This window comes from Lithobates pipiens, unplaced genomic scaffold (genome assembly GCF_037356315.1).
Source record: "Lithobates pipiens isolate NorthernLeopardFrog02 unplaced genomic scaffold, aLitPip1_a1.2 Scaffold_18, whole genome shotgun sequence".
Taxonomy (NCBI): Eukaryota; Metazoa; Chordata; class Amphibia; order Anura; family Ranidae; genus Lithobates; species Lithobates pipiens.
In genome coordinates, this window is record NW_027507758.1 from 479932960 (window position 1) to 479954962 (window position 22003).

At 41.0% G+C, this 22003-nt stretch overlaps 1 protein-coding gene across 5 annotated transcripts in view; it reads right to left on the reverse strand.

The window, feature by feature from the left end:
• Positions 1 to 4866: 4866 nt before the first annotated feature.
• ATG16L1 (autophagy related 16 like 1) overlaps positions 4867 to 22003 on the reverse strand; it is a 101743-nt gene continuing 84606 nt past the window's right edge. For all 5 annotated transcript variants that reach the window (XM_077488382.1, XM_077488384.1, XM_077488383.1 and 2 more), the window contains 4 exons: positions 14905 to 15054; positions 13819 to 13866; positions 13100 to 13201; positions 4867 to 6213 (listed from right to left, as the gene is read on the reverse strand). In XM_077488382.1, the coding sequence (XP_077344508.1) occupies positions 6120 to 6213; positions 13100 to 13201; positions 13819 to 13866; positions 14905 to 15054 (394 nt within the window). In that variant the 3' untranslated portion in view covers positions 4867 to 6119. The remainder of the gene's footprint in view (positions 6214 to 13099; positions 13202 to 13818; positions 13867 to 14904; positions 15055 to 22003) is intronic.

Here is a 22003-nt window from a genome sequence, read left to right on the forward strand (position 1 = left end):
TTTGCATGGCCTGAGCTTATAACACATATATGTATTTCACTATCAATGATATAAGTGTATATCAATTTATGTGTAGAGGCTATTAACAGTTCACAATTCATTTTGTATTTTTTGCACAATTTGATGTTTGTGTGAGTTAGCGCGGCTTATTTTTCGTTTTGTTTTTCTGTATTCATGTGACACAGTCAAGCTGCAGCTAAATCTTTCATGTTTAAGAGTATCACATATGATTAATTTTTATGTTTCACCTTAGCACAGTTTTTTTTCCCCTTTTTTCTAATTTAAATAGTTGCATAAGGTGGAACACGTGTATGTATATGTGAAAACATGAAAAAAGAAGAGAAAAAAGGGGGACAATGAAAAAATTGCAGCCTTAGTGAAGAGAGAAAAGAGGTATCAGCATAAAAAGTGTATTTTACATGGATTCTGTATAGACAGATACACTACACATGCGCATTATATATATATATATATATATACACACACACACACACTCCTCTGTGTGAATTGTGCGCCAGATACCCCTTAAAGAAAACCTATTTTACCTTGTAACGTGAAAGGGGACTGGCACCAACATAGACACCGGGTGGATTGTGAGAAGAAAACGATCGCTGCTACTTTTTAATCACTTAAGCCCGGACCATTTTGCTGGCTTAAGAGCACTTTTTGCGATTCGGCACGGCAACGCTTTAACTGATAATTGCACGGTCGTGCAACGTGGCTCCCAAACAAAATTGACGTCCTTTTTTTTCCCCCCACAAATAGAGCTTTCTTTTGGTGGTATTTGATCACCTCTGCGGTTTTTATTTTTTGCGCTATAAACAAAAAGAGCAACAATTCTGAAAAAAATGCATTATTTTTTACTTTTTGCTATAATAAATATCCCCCAAAAATATATAAAAAAAATTTTTTTTCCCTCAGTTTAGGCCTATAGGTATTCTTCTACATATTTTTTGTTTAAAAAAAAAAAATTGCAATAAGCGATTGATTGGTTGGCACAAAAGTTATAGCATTTACAAAATAGGGGATAGTTTTAGGGCATTTTTTATTAATATATATATTTTTTTTTACTAATAATGGCGGCGATCAGCGATTTTTATTGCGACTGCGACATTATGGCGGACACATCGGCCATTTTTGGGACCACTGTCATTTATACAGCAATCAGTGCTATACAAATGCACTGATTCCTGTGTAAATGACACTGGCATTGAAGGGATTAACCAGGAGGTGGCAGTCTAGGGGGTTAAGTGTGTCCTAGGGGTGTGTTTCTAACTGTGGGGGGGTGTGGCTGTGTTTTACAGATCACTAATCTCTGCTGTAATCACAGGGAGCAGAGATCAGTGTCACTTGTTGCTAGGCAGAACGGGGAGATGCTGTTTACATGGGCATCTCCCCCATTCTCTCTCCCCGTGAGATGATCGTGGGTATCCCCGCGGCGATCGAGTATGCGGGACCCACGGTCGGACTCACGGGGGTCCCAACCGGGAACGTGTGTGCGGCGTTGTGCACGCGATGGAATGGCGGCAATTTTAAATGGACATACCTGTACGCCAACATTGTCCTGCGCCGGTCAGGAAGTGGTTAAGCAAACAATTGCATACTTTTAGGTTTTATTTTGTTAAGGAGACTGGTGTCACTATGAGGGGAAAAAAGGGAAAGGGGGAAAGAAAAAATAAATAAAATACAATTGGGGATGAACATGAATGTCGACACTCATAAAAATGAGTGACATCCCACTCAAAATGCATACCCGCTGGTATCCTGGTATTAAAGAAAAAGATCCAATAAACCTCACGTTTGCACAAGACCCTGAATTTATCTCCTCCTCTGATAGGCAACACTATTTTTTCTACACCAAGGATGGCTAAACTGGAAACATCTTTCTGATGTATATTATTCCAGTGTCTGGCCATGTTGGTGTTGTGGTCTTTATGTATGTCGTATCGATGGTCTTGAAACCGATCACGCAACCTGCGCGTCGTTCGGCCTATGTACTGTATGTGACATGACTTACATGTGATAATGTATACCAAATATTTAGTGTTGCAATTGATAAAATATGTAATTCTTGAAAATGTATCTGAAGCCATAGCTTCCCTTTAGAACATGTTTACAACATAGACACCCATTTACAACAAAAGGTTCCTTTAAATTGCAACCAATGTTGTCGTGGGCGCTTACTTGTATATAGGCTAGGTGACACGGTCCTATCCAATGTGGGGGCTCTGCATGATACGGTTTTCACTCCTTTAGAAAAAATGTCAGTGCAAATGGGGTCATTAGATAAGATTGGTAGATATTTCAAAACAATATTTATCTTGTTGTACTCACTACTAAAGGGGGTGGAAAAAAACAGGGGTTTGGAAAGTGGAATTGGTGTGGGATCGATTTCTTTTTCTATTGCTCATTTTATCTTTCAGTAGATGTTAGATTGTTGTCATTCAAGTATGACAACCAATCCTCCAAACTAACAGCCCTATCAGAGGCTATAAATAGCAGGTCATCTATATAGTGACAGTAGAAGAGGATATCACTGCGACGGGGACTATCATATTAAAAGATGCGGGACCTCTCCCACCATCCCATATAGAGATTAGCAAGGGAGAGAGAGAACATGGCCCCCAGCAAGGCCCCGCATTTTTGCAGGTAATAGTCACCATCAAACATGAAGCACCGTATTTATCGGCATATAACTCGCACTTTTTCCCCCTGAAAATAGGGGGAAAATCACAGGTGTGCAATATGCCGACAGCGTACCTTGGAGGGGAGGAAGGGGGATGAATGCCACCGGAATTTCCTGAGCCGTCATCTCCAACATATTGACTAGGCATCGGTGCACACAAATGTTTGTGCATGTTTGTGTATATATATATATATATAAAAATTGTCCATATATGTTGCATTTCAGGTGTTTTCTACTACACTGTATATTATAAATATAATTTTTTTTCCAGACACAAATGCACTTTAGATATTTTTATATTATATATATATATATATATATATACATTTTTTTTTTACAGCACTACACATGCACATTTAGCCAGGAGCTGTGGCTATACAATTGGAATTCCTTTGAGTCATTCAAATTTCATTATCTATTTTTTTCAAATATATTGGTATTCTTCCACATTTTCTCCTGGATATTTGTGTGCCTTCTATACTTAATCACACTTGTTTGCTATTTAACTCCATTTAATCAAATAATTCTAATCACATAACTGATCACATGACTCACCATACACTAGTATATATTTGTGGTAAAAATTTGTGGTTATGTAGCTATGACTGTTGAGTGAAACGCGTCAGTTAACCTATCCTGTACCCTGCTGTGGTTTGAACTTTTGTTATTTTATGCAATAAAGGCTTTTTTATTGGAGTGGGGCTGTCCAGATCCTCCTAATTGCTATATGCTTAGCCTGCACCTGCTGCTTCCACCTTGAGGGGAGTTCCATTCTCAATACACCCACCTGGAGCGGTGATCCCTTCTCCCCTTATCTTATTACCTTGGTAATAAGCAACCAGGGTAAAAGCAAAGAGCGCTCTCAAGGCCTTCGCAACCTTATTGTTGCAAAACATACTAATGACATTATGCCATAATCCAGAAGTGGAAAGAACATAATTTCACCATATACTGGCCACGATCAGGTGCCTCGCAAAGTTTTCCGACACAGGAGTGAAAAGGATCAGAAGAGTTGTCCAAGAGCCAAGGAACACTTGTGGAAAGCTTCCGAAAGACCTGGAATCAGCAGGTTCAATTGTTTCAAAGAAAGCAATAAGTAATGCACTCAATTGCTGCGGTCTGTATACACGCTCACCACGCAAGACTCCAGTGCCGAAGAAAAAGCATGTTGAACCTCTTTTAAAGTTTGCTGCACAAACATTTAGACAGCCCTGTGAAATGCTGGGAGAATATAATCTGATTAGACCAAAATGGAACTCTTTGGATGCCATAATACCACGTGTGGAGGTCAAATGGCACTGCAAATCACCACAAAAACACCCCCATACCAACAGTGAAGTTTGGAGGTGGCAACATCATGGTGTGGGTCTGTTTTTCAGCATATGGTACTGGCAAACTTTGTATCACTGAAGGAAGAATGAATGGAAAAATATACCAAGACATTCTTGATAAAAAATCTGCCGCCATCTACCAAGATTAGGAGGATGAAACAAGAGTGGACATTTCAGCAAGACAATGATCCCAGACACAAAGCCAAGAAAACTCTCAATTGGTTTCAACGAAAGAAAATAAATCTGCTAGAATGGCTCAGCCAATCACCTGACTTGACTCAATTATAAAATCTATGGAAAGAACTACAGATCAAAGTTCATAGAAGAGGTCCACGGAACCTTCAAGATATGAAGACTGTGTGGAAGAATGGGCCAAAATCAGTTAGCGCATTCAGTCATTCCATTTTTTTTTTTTCACACACCAAAAAAAAAATAGAACACAAATTTGTTTTATTTTGTATGTATAGATTGCATGGGTTGTTACCAACATGTGGTAAAAATGTAGCACCTTTAGAAATATACTTACCTAGAAGAAATGGTGATGTGTTCAATACTTATTTTACCCGAGAGATCTATCCATATATTTTACACACACGAAAATCAAGTAACACACGCTAAAAGTGCAATTAGCAGAGGAAGTATGATTGAGGAAAGTATGCATCAATCAAGGGGGGTGGGGGGTTCGGTTAGGTAAAGACAAGGTGGCAAAAAAAAAAAAAAGATACGTGCACCTTGTATTAAAGTGCATTTATTCTCTAAAATTTGAGTTTTATGTGCCAGAATTGTGAGGGACTCGTGTCCTTATGTGGTCATGACCAGTAGGTTGCAGTAGAATAACAAAATGCGGGATGTTTTCCTTGTTTTTTAATAAACACAAAAAAGTAAATCATTCAGGGACCCATTATGTTGGAAGCATAATTTACTTCCACTACACAAATAATCATATCACTTAAAACAGGGCATCCCTAAAACATATATTCATAGACAAAATAGTAGCTATTGCTGAATCACGTGAACACTTTTGTCATGAGAAAATTCTTATTTAACATCTACATAACTATGTAAACACTCACTGCTAAAGAGGCAAAGACTGATGGTGGCCATACACAGCTTAATATTGGCAAGAAATGCAATGGTTGTACCCGACAGTGCAGCCAAAGCCATCCAAAGAAATAATGATCTGCTAGAGAGGGGAAATTCTGACAGTTTTTGCTATTGAGGGGGCTAGGGAGTTTTTTTTTATTTATTTATTTACATTCATGAACTCTCTCTTGTTCTTTAAGCACAGAACAGTTGTTGCTGCCGGTCCAGGCAGTGCAATGATGTGGATGGAAACCTTTTGAGGTTAGTGAGAGATCTGCTCATGTATGGCCACCATAAAGCCCCCTCCATTAGTTTCAAAGGGCTGTTTCCATTCCTGAAGTGCAGCACACAGAAGCCTTTCTGAAATCAAAAAGGTTATACCTGAAATTCCACATAAAAGCATATAATACATTACCTATTAACCAATATGGTGGCAATTTAATAATATACATTTAAAGTGCCTTTTAAGATATGTTTAAATAGGAAAATATACCCTTGACACATACATTTGGCATTGAACAAAGTCCTTTGAAATCTAACCATTAACTCAATTTTCTTCTTTATATGCTCTTTGTGGCCCCTATGTATAAGCTTGTAAAACTGATAATCTAATAAATGGAAAAAAAAAATCACATCTCCCCCAAAATTGATATTTAGTTAAAAAGGTATATTTGCCCATTTAAAACAAATGATCTCTCAAGAACAGAACAGAAGTATACATTATGCTCTGGGTGTATATTAAAATTCTTCTTTCACCCATCTTTATATAGTAATCTTTTAACATACAATATGTTCTCTGTGTCCTAGCAATAAAGCACTTATAAGTCCTTCATTCCACAGCAGTGTACCAGTGAGAAGCATCCTGTGCAGAGCCTTGTGCACAATATTGTGGTCTGCACATCACAGCATCAACCACTGCAGTTATATTGAGAATCTTTCAAGGAGGTTTGCACCAAAGCAGCAAAGCATCAAATAACTGGCACCACTCATCACCAGCGTGGGCTCTTGGTTCATGATGATCAAAAGTCGGACCATAAAACTCCTTTGCTTCCTTTATCCACACTAACAACGTAGGTACCAGAGGGAGACCAAGCAACAGCATTAATGGACGAACTGTTAAAGAAGCAGAGGAGACATATTTTAAATGCAAGGTAAATATTAACCTTTGGGTTTGTGGATTTATACATTTTCTGCCCAACAGTCCTCAAAAAAATAATACTGTAATATGCAAAAATAGGATTTTTATAACTAGTTACCTGTAAAATTCTTTTCTTTGAAGTATATCATAGGACACAGAACCATAGTAATTACTATGCTGCTTATAGGCCACCTTCAGGTGATGGACACTGGCACACCCCTAAGACAGGAAGTCAACTCCCTATATAACCCCTCCCACTACTGGGAGTACCTCAGTTTTTGTAGCAAAGCAAGACACGTGTATACCAGAAAGAGGGAAGGGACCTCTGTGTCCCACGATGTACTTCAAAAGAAAAGGATTTCACAGGTAAGCAGTTATAAAAATCCTATTTTCTTAATCGTACATGATGGGACACAGAGCCACAGTAATTACTATGTGAGATGTCCCAAAGCAATGCCAACTGAAGGGAGGGAGACAACAAAAGTAGGGCACCATGAGATCAGAGGACTTATACTGCTGCCTGCAGCACACTGCGCCCAAAGGCGATATCCTCATGACTTTTTACATCCACCTGATAGAATCTGTTAAATGTATGGACTGAAGACCAAGTTGTGGCCTTGCAGATTTGAGCCATGGAGGCTTGGGGATGCGCTGCCCACAAAGACATATGCATTCCATACTCTATAATATATGATTCTGGGGGCCGGCTTCCTTGCATTAACCAAGGTAGATACCACTGAACCTAACAGCCCATGCTTCTTCAGAATGTGGGTCTCAACAGCCAAAGCGTTAAATGTAGCGTTTGTAAGGTAGGATGGAATACTGGACCTTGCGAGAGACAGTCCGGACGTGGTGGTAGGGTCCATGGGTCCCCTACTGATATCTTTATGATCTCTGCATACCAAGTTCTCCTGGGCCACAAGAATCACAGCTTCCATTCCTGCGAAGTCGTCGTGGAAGCAGCAGAACAGGAGGGAATGCATAAATCAGTGAAAACCCATTCCATGGGCATATTAAGGCATCTGTTCCTCAAGCTAGCAGAACTTTTGTTCTTGACATAAAGTTGTCAATCTTTTTGTTGAACCTGGATGCAAACAGATCTATGTCTGGAATCCCCATCTTTGGCATATTGTCAGGAAGATATCGGGGTGAAGAGACCCTTCTCCCGGGAACAACCGCTGGCGACTCAAGTGCCTGCCAATTCTCTATTCCTGAAATGAAGACTGCCGATAGGCAAGATACATTGTTTTCTGCCCAAGTTAGGATATGATTCACCTCTTTCTGCGCCGCACGACTTCCCGTGCCCCCTTGGTGATTGCTATAGGCCACTGCTGTGGCATTGTCTGATTGGATCCTGACAGGACCATTCCGTAACCTGAACATTCAGGCCCTCAGGGCCAAGCGTACTTCCCGAATCTCTAGAATATTGATGGGCAATGTCATTTCTGATCTGGATCATTTCCCTTGGACAGTCGCCTCTTCCAGGACTACTCCCCAATCCGAAAGGCTGGCATCTGTTACCACCTGCCAAGTAACTGGTAGGAAGGGTTTTCCCTTTGGCAGATTCTTGGTTATCAACCAACTGAATCTCTGGCGAACATTTGGAGACAAACACATTGGTTAATCTAGAGCTTGGACCTTCTTGTTCCAAGCTAATAGGATACTGTTTTGCAGAAGTCTCAAATTAAACGAAGCATAAGGAATGGCCTTGAATGAAGCTACCATCTTTCCCATTAACCTCATGCAAAGTCGAATAGAAGGATTCTTCTATGCCTTGACCACCCGAATCAGCTCTCTTATGGCACAGATCTTCCCTTGGGATAAGAATACCCTCTTCTGGGCTGTATCTATGATCAGACCCAAGTATTCCAATCGCCTTGATGGTTTAAAGGAAGATTTCTCTAGGATGAAAATCCAACCTAGGTATTCCAGGTAGTTGGCTGTGATGATCAAGAGCAGATCATCTAGGTAAGCTAAAATCGTTATACCTTGAGTCCTTAATGTGGCTAGAGGAGGGGCCAGAACCTTTGTAAAAACTTGAGGTGCAGTAGCTAGACCGAAAGGCAGAGCTACAAACTGAAAATTAAGATTTTCTATCAAGAAACGTAGATATTTCTGGTGAGTAGGAAAAATAGGCATATGATGTCGATTGATGCCAGAAGTTCTCCACCTTGCAGGATGGAGACTACTGATCAGATTGACATGCGAAAAGAGCGGATATTCAAAAACCGGCTTAAATCTTTGAGATCTAGAACAGGTCTGACATCTCCATTTGGTTTTGGTACCATGAAAAGGTTTGAATAAAACCACAATCCCCTCTCTTCCATGGGGACCACTGATATCACCGTTTGGAGACAAAACATGGTCCAATGCTTGAAGAGATTTTCTCTGGATCCCTCTTTTGTCCCTGGGGTAGACCCTGAGGTCTACCTCTTGAATTTGACAGTGGAGGCAGTCGTGACTGCCTGGAGGCTGATGCTCCTAGCACTAGAGAAGAGTCTTGTTTAAATGAAATACACTTACTCCTTTTCCTAACTGGCAAAAGGGTACTTTTTCCCATTAGAAATTCTTTGGATTTATTTATCCAGATCATCCCCAAACAGCTGTTCACTACAAAAGGGAAAACTAGCCAGGAGCTTTTTGCATGGCGCTTCAGCTGACCAATTTCTCAACCATAGTAGTCTACACATATGCACCAGAGCAAGCATGAGGCCTGAAGAATAGAATAGAGTATTGCAAAACATAATGCCTCTGGCAGCTTGGCCAAATTTTGGGCCTGTCGATCAGGAAAAATCTTGAGCACCTGTTTAGTGTTGAAAATATATTTATTAGCATTTTCATATAAAAAAAAAAAAAAAAAAAAAAAAAAAAAAAAAAGACGGTAAACAACATAAGATGAACATAATCAGTAGACGAGACAAGGAGTCAGCCCGGTGGCTGTCGCCCATACCTAGGCTCCTATTTACTTAACATGGTAAAATCGAGAAGAAAGTCAGTTTCCTGACATATTAAACAATTCCAATTAACAGTACTCATGATTCACGACATAATGTAATACTTGTAAATTTAATTGAGTAAAAGAATAGAAAAGACCAAGGTAGAGAGAAGAAGAAGAAAAGGGGGAGGGGGTTAATCAAGAGAAGACATGTAGGTATAAGGTAAGGAGGAGCATAGGGGAGGGTTGGAGGGGGGCCGGGGGGCACTAAGAGTGTCCCTGTGGGCTCAACAGCTTATTCAATAAGGTGTCAGAAGAGGAGAAGCGGAGCCAGACCGACCACAACATTGTAAATTTGACATATGTGTTATTATCAAGGGCTAGCATCTCCTCTGTCCACATAGCGTCACTCATGGTAGAGACCCAACGTAACAGTGGAGGGGTAATCTTAGTTTTCCAAAACGCGGGTATGAGTTGCCTTGCTGAAGACATAAAAAAGCGGAGTAGGTTTTGTTTTTGCAATTTCATTGACCCGGGCAATATAGAAAGGAGGGCAAACTTTGGGGAGGACGGTACTTTATCATAAATAAAATTGTAGCATTCAAATATCCGAGTCCAGAAGGGGCTGGTCCTCACAGTCCCACCAGACATGTAGATAAGTCCCAGCAGAGACATTGCAATGTCAGCAGGTGGCCAAAGACGGAAAGATTTTTTGTCGAGTGGCGGGGTCTCAGTACCACCTAGATAGGATCTTATAATTCTTTTCTTGAGAATAACAAGAGATCGTTGATGTGTAAAGTGGAAAGAGGTTTTCCATTCCGGTATGGAGATGTCCTCCCCCAGGTCCGCAGACCACATCCTCGTGTAACGTGGCAATTGGTCATGTGTTAAGGCCTGTAACAAGCTATACAGGGATGAGAGAAGATATGTGCAGTGTATTTGGGAGGAGGAGTGCAAGTGTTTGGTGTACGTAGCCATATGTAGGGCAGTGAGCCAGTCACAAGGACCCTCCTGAGAAACTGGAGTCCCCTGTCAGTGGTATACAAAGAAGTGATCTTGAGGGCATTCAGAGCGTTTGAAGAAACCCAGGGTCGATGCTCCTACCCCCTATGGAAACACGGGGTTGTCGAAAAGAGATGTCAAGGGACCCAGACCAAAAAGAAAGAATGGTGTGAAGGCCCCTATTGTACCAAAGATTAAGGGAGGCCAATGTTAATGGGGAGAGGGAGGGCAAGCGAGTATAGTCATGTTTATAACCCCAGAAAGGAGCCCGGAGGTCAACAGGGGAAAGATCTTGCTCTATTGATACTGAAGCCTTCTGAAATGGGCAAAGAAACCACTCCAGGACACATGCCATATGGACAGCTTTATAATATATCAAAATTGGGATAGCCTGTCCCACCCTGCATCTTCGGGAGATTGAGTAGGTTAAACTTAACTCTTGGGAGCCCCCGATTCAACATGAATCTAATGGCTAGGGATCGTAAGGGGGCAAAGAATGATTTGTGAACCAAGATGTGGATCGTTTGAAACAGATATAGGAGTTTTGGCAAGGTGTCCATTTTTAGGGTATTAATCCTCCCGAACCATGGTAAAGAGGATCCTCCCCACTCCTCCAAGTCTTTCCGTATACTGGGAAAGTAAGGGGATATAATTTAGGGGGAATAAGTTGGTTAGGTCGGAGGGGATAATGACTCCGAGATAGGAAATCCCTTTTGCTTGCCAATGAAATGAGAAGTTGGACTTCAGTAGGGATAATGTAGAGGTAGTAAGGGATATATTAAGCGCTTCCGTCTTTGCTATATTAAGGTTAAAGTTACTAAAAGTGCCAAAACAATGGAATTCCATAATTAGGGATGGTAGTGAGGTATGTGGGTTCTGAATATAAACTAGGTCGTCAGCATAAAGGGATAGCTTGTAATGGGCAGATGGCGTTTGTATGCCGTGAATGGAGGCGTTTTGGCGAATGGCGCAAGCAAAGTGTTCAATAATAACAGAGGAGAGGGGGCAGCCCTGTCTTGTGCCATTTGAAATATCAAAAGGTTCTGACATAGTACCGTTTACTAGGCCAGTGACTGAGGGTTGGGAGTACAAAGACATTACTTTGGTAATAAAGGACGACCCAAGGCCAAGTCGTTCAAGGGACAGTTGCAGGAACCTCCAGCTGAACCTGTCAAAAGCCTTTTCAGCTTCAAACGATATTAGGCATGCCCCTCAGGCCTTTGCACTGCATCAGGGATATGAGATGTATTGTTTTGGTGGTGGTGTTTTCCCTCGCCTCTCGGCCTGGGACGGACCCCACCTGATCGTTATGTATCACCGACAGGAGCAGGGGGGACAAGCGGAGATTGGCCAATAGCTACTACATTGGGATGGATCTTTGCCTGGTTTAGGTAGAATGGAAATATTGGCATATAGAAGGCCTTTAGAGGGGAGGTTGGAGTTTTCGATTGAGTTAAAAGCTTTCATTAGAAGGGGCGCCAGTTGGGGGGCAAACGTTTTGTAAAACTGGGGTGTATATCCGTCAGGCCCAGGGCATTTGCCTATTTTCAGGTCTTTAATGGCTTGTAGGAATTCAGAAGTGGAGAGAGGCTTATTGAGCTTTAGAGCGTCTGACACGTTGACGGTGTGTAGCGATGTCTCTGCAATATACTCCCACGTGGGGTCGCCAAGGGCAGAGGGCTGCGCATGGGAGATTACACAGTTGCAAATAGTATTGTTGGAAATAAAGGGGAAAGAAAGACGAGGCGGTCTGGGGTGGATAGTCCTCACCAGGTGTTTACCGCCTTCTATTTGCTTGTGAGTACATATTGTTACTTTTTTAAATAAACAATTTTAGAAAGTACTTCACCATCAGTATTTTCTTGCACTTTTCATGTGGTTTGGATGGTTTTAATCGGTATATGAGGATCCGGATATACTTTCTGGAAACCAAGGTGGTTGACCTTTTCTCAGATTGTGGAATTTAAAGTGATTATTCATCCATCCCTCTTGGGATTTATCCCAAAAAAGCTTGTCAGACCTCATACACAGTTGATAATCTGGTAAACTGCTGCATGTTCTTTCAGGATGGCTGGTACACTATATTGGTGTGAAGAATACAATTTCACTTCACGGGGGACTTTGTGATTTTGGGACTATTTACATTATTTTTACACATAATTTGCTGAATGGTATGTTTAAAGTGGCAGTGCAACCCCTTCTTGCCAACAGTAAGCATATATGCTGCATCATGGAAGTGGGCCTTCCTCTGTGGGGCCGCATATATGTGTATCTGTCTCTGTGCTGGGAATGTGCCGCATAATGTGCTCCCAGTACAGATACCAGGCTCTCACTGTACGACTGGGTCCTGTACCAATGATCAGGACCTGGGACTCCCGGTTCCAGATCACCACATCACTGTGAATGCCTCTGACTGCCCATCACAGTGATCACAGTGCAGCCTGCCCCCATGTTTTTATTTCTGTCCGAATGGAGGGAGAGATACATTGCATCTCTCCCCCTTGCAGGGAGAAATTAGTGAATTAAATAAAAGTGTGTATTGTAAAAAATATATATTGCTAGATCAAGGTTTGGTGCTTGGGGCAAAAAAAACAAAAAAAACAAACAAAAAAACAAACAGCAAAATGTGTACCATTGTTCTGGGGCTGTAGTACGGGTATATACAACACACATGTGGTATCGCTGCGATCCTCAGCAGGAGAATGCATTTCGAGTTGTTTGGTGGTAGGTTAAGGTAGTAGTAAGAAACATGTGGCTAAATTAAAAAAAATATTTTTTTTTACTAGAGATATCAGTTACTATTGCAACCAAAGTCCAATTCATCCCGGAAAAACAAGGTATGATCCACCATTAAAGGGTTAAGAAAGGCCTGTATATTATGAGTCACAGAAAAACACACACACACAATTTCTGTGAGACTTTACCTATGATGCTTTCCAAGGATCTTCTCTACCTTCCCAGTCATCACATTCCAGAAGTATAACGTTCCTTCTGCTGACCCAGCAGCCACGTAGCTACCATCTGGACTGAGGAAATAACACAGTTGTTAGACACACTCACTGACAAATTAATAGTTAATTGCCACGTAAAACAATGTTTTAAATATAAGCCGTGTGATCAGTTAGTAAAAAAGAAAAACAGGCCTTTGCCTCTTCATTTAGAACAGAATATCTCTGTTCATAATATCCAACATAAAGAACATTAAAGTCAAGTAATGTGGAACTGCCAAATTCACTATGGGTCAATGCCATTCCACACAAACATTGCATTTTCCATTTGAACACATGCAGCTACATTCAGATGGAGTCCACAGTATGCCAGACAGATAGGCCATCTTTTACAGGCCAATTGTACACTTTTGCTTATTTTCTCAGAGACAGAGAGGCTTCAAACTCCACTCCATGTAAATAAAAGGGATTGTATAAAATGCAGAGGACAAAATATACGTAATGTACAGTGCAGTAACCAATGCCACCACAAATTCCAGCCAGTCATATAAGCCAAGTTTTACAAATTATACAAATGATTACAAAATGGCCTGCATTAATCAGGCAGTCCTGGAGTTAACAAATAAGCATAAAACGCTGAAGAAACTGGGAAATAAAAATTCACATTACCACTTACCCACATTTAAAAAGCTTACCTAAAAATAGCTCTAGTCCAATCTGATCCACACTTGAAACCCTGAGCACTAAAAAGAAAATGTGCTGTTAGCAAACAAAATATGATTTTGGCATTAACACACTGACAACTCTGGATGGCAATCAATATGTATCATTATGAAAGTAAAAAAAATCTAATGTAGACATTTTTTTTTTTTTTAAATTGTACAGTCTGCAGAATAAAAAAAATAAATAAAAAAATACATCTATGCTGAAAAACTTCTAAATAGCTCAGTACAATTCTCATGCAGTACATCTGCCTACTCAGGCCACACTGCACAGGTCATTCTGATCAGCAATATCCTATCATGGCATTCAAAGACTTTTCATTAAATGGTCGTTTGCATCACTTGAAATAAGATCGAATTGGGTGTTGCATGTCATTAAAATGGAAGTAAACCCTTCCAAACAACTTTGACCTACAGGTAAGCCTAGATTAAGGCTTACCTGTAGGTCCAAGTAATATCTCCTAAACCTATATGGTTTAGGAGATATTTGCCCGAAAATGGGCACCGCTGTCTACGGCGCATGCGCCGTAGACAGCGGCGCGCAGGCGCACTAAATGCGGCAAGTCCAAGAATGGATTTGCCAAATTTGTCTACTCCCGTGCGCATGCGCGGGAGTGACGTCATCGCGGCTCCGGCGAATGGCAGCGTCGGAGCTCCGAGACGCGACTCCCGTGCGCATGCGCGGGAGTGACGTCATCGCGGCTTCTCCGCTGTCATTCGTCGGAGCTGCGAGAGACGCCACAACCAAGATGGATGCGGCGGACTACAGGTGACAGCGGCGACTTCGCTGGCTCCTGTGTCAGGTAAGTGACACATAATGAGCTACTATGCGATGCATAGTAGTCCATTATGCTTTACCTTTGCAGGGAAAAAAAGAGGAAGTAAACCCATCAGGGTTTACTTCCTCTTTAATTTGTACCATTACATAAAAATATGATGCAAAGCAATACTTTGCATCAACAATGACAGCAGGAAAATCCAAACTCATAAAACCTATATTCCTACAATTCTATGAAAAGTGTAATAATTGTAATAAGAAGCGTTACAATTCTCTCTCACCTAAAAGTCTGCCGAACAGCATTGGCACGCAGGTCTACAATTTTGATGAGATCATCTCGAGAGCAGCTGAGCAGCTCTGTTCTTTCAGGGTTCAGATCTAAAGCAGTGATCCTTCCTTGAAGCTCCAGCTCCCGTACTATACTCTCAGTTCTAGAATATCAAAAGAACAAATGTAGCAACTGTACAGAAAATGAATCCCGGACTAAGAACTATGAAGATTGCAATATAAGAAAAAATATCAAATAGTGTTTATAACAGATTTTTAGGGTGCCCCAGAAAGATCAAAACATATAATATTTAAAAAATAGGGAAACACACCTATTCCCCTATATTTTAAATATTTATTAAGATGCAATCTTTCTGGGGCACCTTAAAAGTCCATGTTATAAACACTATTTGATATTTTGAATTATGGTGGGATGTGGCGGCCCTATTTTGCTTTATCATATCTAGGGGCTGCCTAGATTTTTAACAGAAAATCCCATATGCTGGAGTACAGTACAAGACACAGGCAAAGCATTCTTAGAAAAAAGACATTATAAAGGCTGCGCTAAGGTTGTCAAATTGGTTGCTGCCCCCTACAAATCCACAGCCCCTAAAAGGAGGTCGAGGCTAGACAAGAATTTTAGAAAGAATACCACACAAAATTAGATTATACACGCCCAGTCATTAATGGAAAGGATTCCCAGAGGCCTCTCTACCCTTCACAAGGGAGACAAATTTAATATATTGTATGTCTTAGAACATGCTATTGATGTTGTATTAGAATATAGACTCTAGTAAGTCCACAATTATATTCTCAGGGTACCACCCTCCAATACGTACACATGCAGACCATACTCTCAAAGCAAGCCGGTCATCCAGTCCAACATCTACAGACCCGCTCCCAGAGTTTGTTATATGAGGCAGTACACGGTACCAAATTGAAAAATTATTAAGTGAATAATTCTAAACTATATTGTGACTATAAATATAAAAAAAAAGAGAAAGAAGGTTATGTATATGTGACGTGCTAAAATAAAAATGTTACTCTGTTGCTCAATTTTTTTTACACACCATATGTCTCCATATGGACGCAAAAAAAAAATAAAAAAAAAAAAAAGGAACCATATGTCAAACAATAGTCCATACATATTAAAGTCCAAGTTTTGTACAAAATTATTTTTTGGATAGCCCCGTGTGGAGCACATACATATATGTAACAGATGGTTGCAGATTTTTATGTTTGATGTTTTTGCACTATTTTTGCACTTTGGAAGATTGCTTTTTTGTACAAAACTTGGACTTTAATACGTATGGACTATTGTTTGATATATGGTTCTTTTTTTGCGTCCACATGGAGACATATGTGTGTAAAAATTGAGCAACAGAGTAAAATTTTTGTTTTAGCACGTCACATATACATAACCTTCTCTTTTTTTTACATTTACAGTCACGATATGGTTTAGAATTATTCACTTTATTTTTAAATTTGGTACCGTGTACTGCCTCATATAACAAACTTTGGGAGCGGGTCTGTAGATGTTGGACTGGATGACCGTCTTGCTTTGAGAGTATGGTCTGCATGTGTACATATTAGAGGGTGGTACCCTGAGAATATAAATTGTGGGCTTACTAGAGTCTATATTCTAATACAACATCAATAGCATGTTCTAAGACATACAATATATTAATTTAGTCTCCCTCACCTTGTGAAGGGTAGAGAGGCCTCTGGGAATCCCTTCCAATAATGACTGGGCGTGTATAATATAATTTTGTGTGGTAGCGCCGTGGGCCCTATATATATATATATATATATATATATATATATATATATATATATATATATATATATATATATATATATATATATTCTCTTTCTAAAAAGCATTCTTAGACCCTGGGCTATAGACTTGTACGTTCAGGTGATTAGACACGGATAAACTTTTGAGAACACGCTCCTCCGGGCACCTACCCTATAATCCTAACATACTCAGAGTTCTCAGTTTTGTAGCGAGCAATGCAGAGTAACCCATCAAAAAAGGCTTGGAGGCCCCCTATGAGCCTGACAAGGTCTAATGACTTGGATGCCGCTGACTAGTGAGGGTGCAGTTCGTCCAAGCTCAAATCATGCTGTAGAAATAAAAAGATAGCCCAGCTGCCACACACCTCATCTGGCCAAGTGGTTAGCGTGTAAAAGCAGCTTCAGCTTGATTCATCCAGACCATGCCAACATGTTTTGACCTATGGGTGGGGAAAAACCTGTTGGGGTCGTGGCAGCACAGCACTTCTGCATAGCAGCATTAGGGTTGTCGGTTCAAATCCTAACCACGGCACTACCTGCCAGCAGTCTGCATGTTCTCCCTGTGCTTGCGTGGGTTTCCTACCACACTCCAAAGACATGTTGGTAGGTTAATTGGCTCCTGTCTAAATTGGCCCTAGTATGTGTATGTATGAATGTGAGTTAGGGACCTTAATATTGTAAGCTCCTTGAGGGCCAGGGACTGATGTGAACGTATAATATATATGTAAAGTGCAGCATAAATTGACAGCACTGTACGAGTACCTATAATAAAATAAAAAAGTGCAATTCTGCATCACACAAATGTTTACAGGTCACAAAACCAAAAACTATAAAAAAATATGCCTTTTAAATAATCATCTCGTGGCATGGCTACAGCACGGTTAACAAACTAACATTTAGGGCTGCAACTAACGATTATTTTCATAATCGATTGGTTGGCCGATTATTGTTTCGATTAATCGGTTAATAACCTTAAAAAAAAAAAGTGTGGTGTATAATTTAGTTAATATGTAAAGTTTAAAAAAAAGGCAATTTATTCTTAAATATCTCTATTCAGTGGTAATATAAATAACTATTTGGTTAGGGAGCAAAATATCTAATCTAATCTGCTCTGAGAATAACAGACAGAAGATATATACTGTATATACTATTAGAGGAGAGATATACTATTAAAAAGACTCATTAACTTTAACCCCATTTTGTTACTGGCTGATTAATCGATTATGAAAATAGTAATCGATTTCACAATCGATTGGTTGACGATTAATCGATTGGTTGACGATTAATCGATTGGTTGACGATTAATCGATTGGTTGACGATTAATCGATTGGTTGACGATTAATCGATTGGTTGACGATTAATCGATTGGTTGACGATTAATCGATTGGTTGACGATTAATCGATTGGTTGACGATTAATCGATTGGTTGACGATTAATCGATTGGTTGTTTCAGCCCTACTAACATTTGTGAACTACTGCAATACAGGGCACTTACACCCCCTTCCCGCTCATGCCATTTTTCAGCTTGTCAACACTTTGAATGACAATTGCACGGTCACTGTAACCATGTAAAATGTATCATTTTCTTCACACAGTCTGTCTTTTGGTGGTATTTAATCATTTCTGGGTTTATTTTTTCTTAGTTTGTCACAAAATTTTGTAAATAGGATTTTTATAACAGCTTACCTGTAAAATCCTTTTCTTGGAGTACATCATAGGACACAGAGTCTCAAGTAATTACTTGGTCGGTTATAGGCCTACCTTCAGGTGTTGACACTGGTATAACCAATACAGGAAGTTGACTCCCCTATATAACCCCTCCTCCTTCCAGGAGCACTCAGTTTTTGTAGCCAAGCAATATAAGTAATATACCCTCACCCCATAAAAACAGAGGGGCGGGAGCTCTGTGTCTTATGATGTACTCCAAGAAAAGGATTTTACAGGTAAGCCGTTTTAAAAATCCTATTTTCTTTATCGTACATCATAGGACACAGAGTCTCAAGTAATTACTTGGTGGGATGTCCCATAGCAATGCTACTTGAGGGGAGGGAGACACAACCTGTAGGGTAACCCCCAGACCTGAGAACTTATACTGCTGCCTGCAGCACACTGCGCCCGAAGGCGATATCCTCATTCCATCTTACATGCACTTGATAAAATTTTGCAAATGTATGAACTGAAGGCCAAGTCGCGGCCTTGCAAATTTGAGACCTGGAGGCCTGGTGACGCACTGCCCAAGAAGCACCAACCGCTCTGGTAGAGTGCGCCTTAACTTGAAAAGGGGGAATCTTTCCCTTTAAATCATAAGTTTGAATTATAACTTGCCAAATGCACTTCGCGACAGTGGATTTTGACGCTGCCTGTCCCTTCTTAGGACCCTCTGGCAGAAGAAATAAGACATCAGTCTTACAAATCGGAGCAGTTTTCTTAAATACATTTTCACTGCTCTCACTACATCAAGACAAGGTAGTGACCTTTCTTCCCTGGAACAAGGTCTTGGGAAAAAACCCTGGCAGGACAATATCTTCATTCAGATGAAAGCCTGAAACGGTTTTTGGCAAAAAACCTGGACGAGGGCGTAACACCACTCTGTCCTCATGAATAATCAAATATGACTCCTTACAAGAAAGAGCAGCCAATTCTGAAATTCTCCTTGCTGAGGATATAGCAAACGAAAATATCAGCTTCCTAGTCAGAGGGACTAAGTGAACATGCTGCAACGGTTCAAATGGCTGTTTTTGTAACACTGACAAAACTAAATTTAATTCCCAGGGGCTTAAGAGTGATTTAACTGGCGGATTAATCCACAGCACTCCTTGCATGAAACCCCTGGACTAAAGAATGCATAGCAAGCAGTCTTTGAAATAAAAATTGATAAGGCTGAGACTTGGCCCTTAATAGTACTCAGGGCCAACTTCATCTCTACGCTTAATTGTAGAAAGGTAAGAATTCTGCCTAGGATATATCTCCGAGGGTACCAACCCTTGGACTCACACCAGGAAACATAAGCTTTCCAGGCTCTACAATGTATAGCTCTAGAAGCTGGCTTCCTAGCATTAATCAAAGTAGAGATAACTGACCTGGAAAGCCCACGTTTATTCAGAATGTGTGTCTCAATAGCCAAGCCGTTAAATTTATCGTTCGTAAAGTAGAATGTTATATCGGCCCCTGAGATAGCAGGTCTGGCCTTAGTGGGAAGAGCCCTGGACCCTCCACTGCCATCCTTACGATCTCTGCGTACCATGATCTTCTGGGCCATGCTGGTGCTACCAGTATTACTGATTTTCTTTCCAGCATGATCCTGCAAAGAACTTGAGGTAGCAACTGAAATCGGGGAAAAGTGCATAGATCAGTAAAAACTGATCCCATGGGGTTGCCAACGCATCTGTTCCGTATGCAAGTGGGTCCCCTGTCCTGGATGCAAAGTTGACTAGCTTAGTGTTGAATCTGGACGCTAGAAGGTCTACGTCCGGAGTCCCCCATCTTTGGCAAACAGCCTGAAACACCTTGGGGAGAAGAGATCATTCTCCTGGGAATAACTGCCGGCAACTTAGATAGTCCACCTGCCAATTCTCTACTCCCAGAATGAAAAACTTCCGATAGGCATGGGACATTGTCTTCTGTCCAAGTTAGAATCTGGTTCACCTCTCTCTGAGCTGAGAGACTCTTGGTGACCCCTTGTGATTGATATATGCCACAGCCGTGGCATTGTCGGACTGGATCCTGGCAGGACAATTCTTTAACCTGGAGGTCCAGGTTTCTAGAGCCAGATACACTGCCGGAAATCTCTAGGATGTCGATGGGCAAGGCTCCTACTCCCCAGCCTGAAAAGGCTGGCATCTATCATTACTACCTTCCAGATAATTGATCTGAAGGACTTTCCCTTCAGCAGGTTCCAAGATAGTAACCACCAACAGGCTTTGCGACACTCATGGGGACAGTCACATTGGCAAGTCCAAAGCTTGAATCGTTTTGTTCCAAGCAGACAGAATACTGCTTTCAGTTTCGAATGGAATTGAGCATAGGAAACTGCTTCGAATGAAGCTACAATCTTCCCTAACAACCTCATGCAAAGGCGAAGTGAAGGATTTCTCTTCGACCTGATCATCCTCACCAGCTCCTGTATGGAGCTGATCCTTGCAGGAGGCAAGAACACCCCTTTTCTGGGCTGTGTCTATGATCAGGCCCAGATACTCCAACTTTCTTAGTGGCTTTAAGGAGGATTTCTTTAGGTTGAGAATCCAAACCTTCCAGGTAACTGCTTGTGATGGCTACACCTTGCTTCAAGCAAGCCACTGACTGGTCTATTAACAATAGATCATCTAAGTAAGCCAAGACAGTTATGCCCTGTGCCCTTAACCTGACTAGAGGTGGGGCTAATACCTTAGCGAATACCCGAGGTGCTGTAGCAAGCCCGAAGGGCAAGGCTATTAACTGAAAATGCTTCTGTTCTACTTTGAACCGCAGAAACCTCTGGTGAGGAGGAAATATATGGACAAGCAGCTATGCATCTCTGATGTCTATGGACGCCAGAAGTTTTTCTCCATGCAGGATGGAAACGACTGACTTGATTGACTCCATGCAAATGGAGCGGATTTTCAGGAACCGATTTAGATTACGTAGATCTAGACTTGGTCTGATATCCCCATTTGGCTTTGACACCGTAAATAGAGTAAAACCTCAAACCTTGCTCTTGTTTGGGAATCTGTCTGATCACCCCTTGAGCCAATAATCGGTCTAATGCTTGCAACAGGGATTGCCTTTTCCCTGGATCCTTGGGAACGTTTGATCTCAGAAAACGAGATGGTGGAAACTCTCAAAGCTCTAGCTTGTATCCTAGAGACACTGTGGAGAGAGTCCATTTGTCCTGAATCTCCCTTTGTCAGACTTCTGAGTACATCAGAAGTCTTCCCCCCACCTTGGTGAGGAGAGATGCCTCTTCATAAGGAGGTCTTGTATTCTGCTTTGCAGACTTGTAGCCCCAGGTCTTCCTTTATGCCTGGTCTGATTGCAGAGGCCGAACAGTTTAAATGAAAGACGCTTATATTTTCTTTTGACTGGCAAAAGAGTACCATTTCCGCTGGAAATTGTTTGAATGTATTTATCCAAACTATCATCAAATAATCATTCTTCCTTAAAGGGGAAACTAGTTAGAAGGTTCTTACAAGGCGTCTCAGCTGACCAACCCTTTAACCAAAGGGTCCTTCGCATATGTACAAGTACAAACGCAAGGCGTGATGCCTGGTGAATAGAACCCTTCATAGCGTCTACAGCAAAGCATAATGCTTTAGGTAGCTAGGCCAGTTCCTGTGCT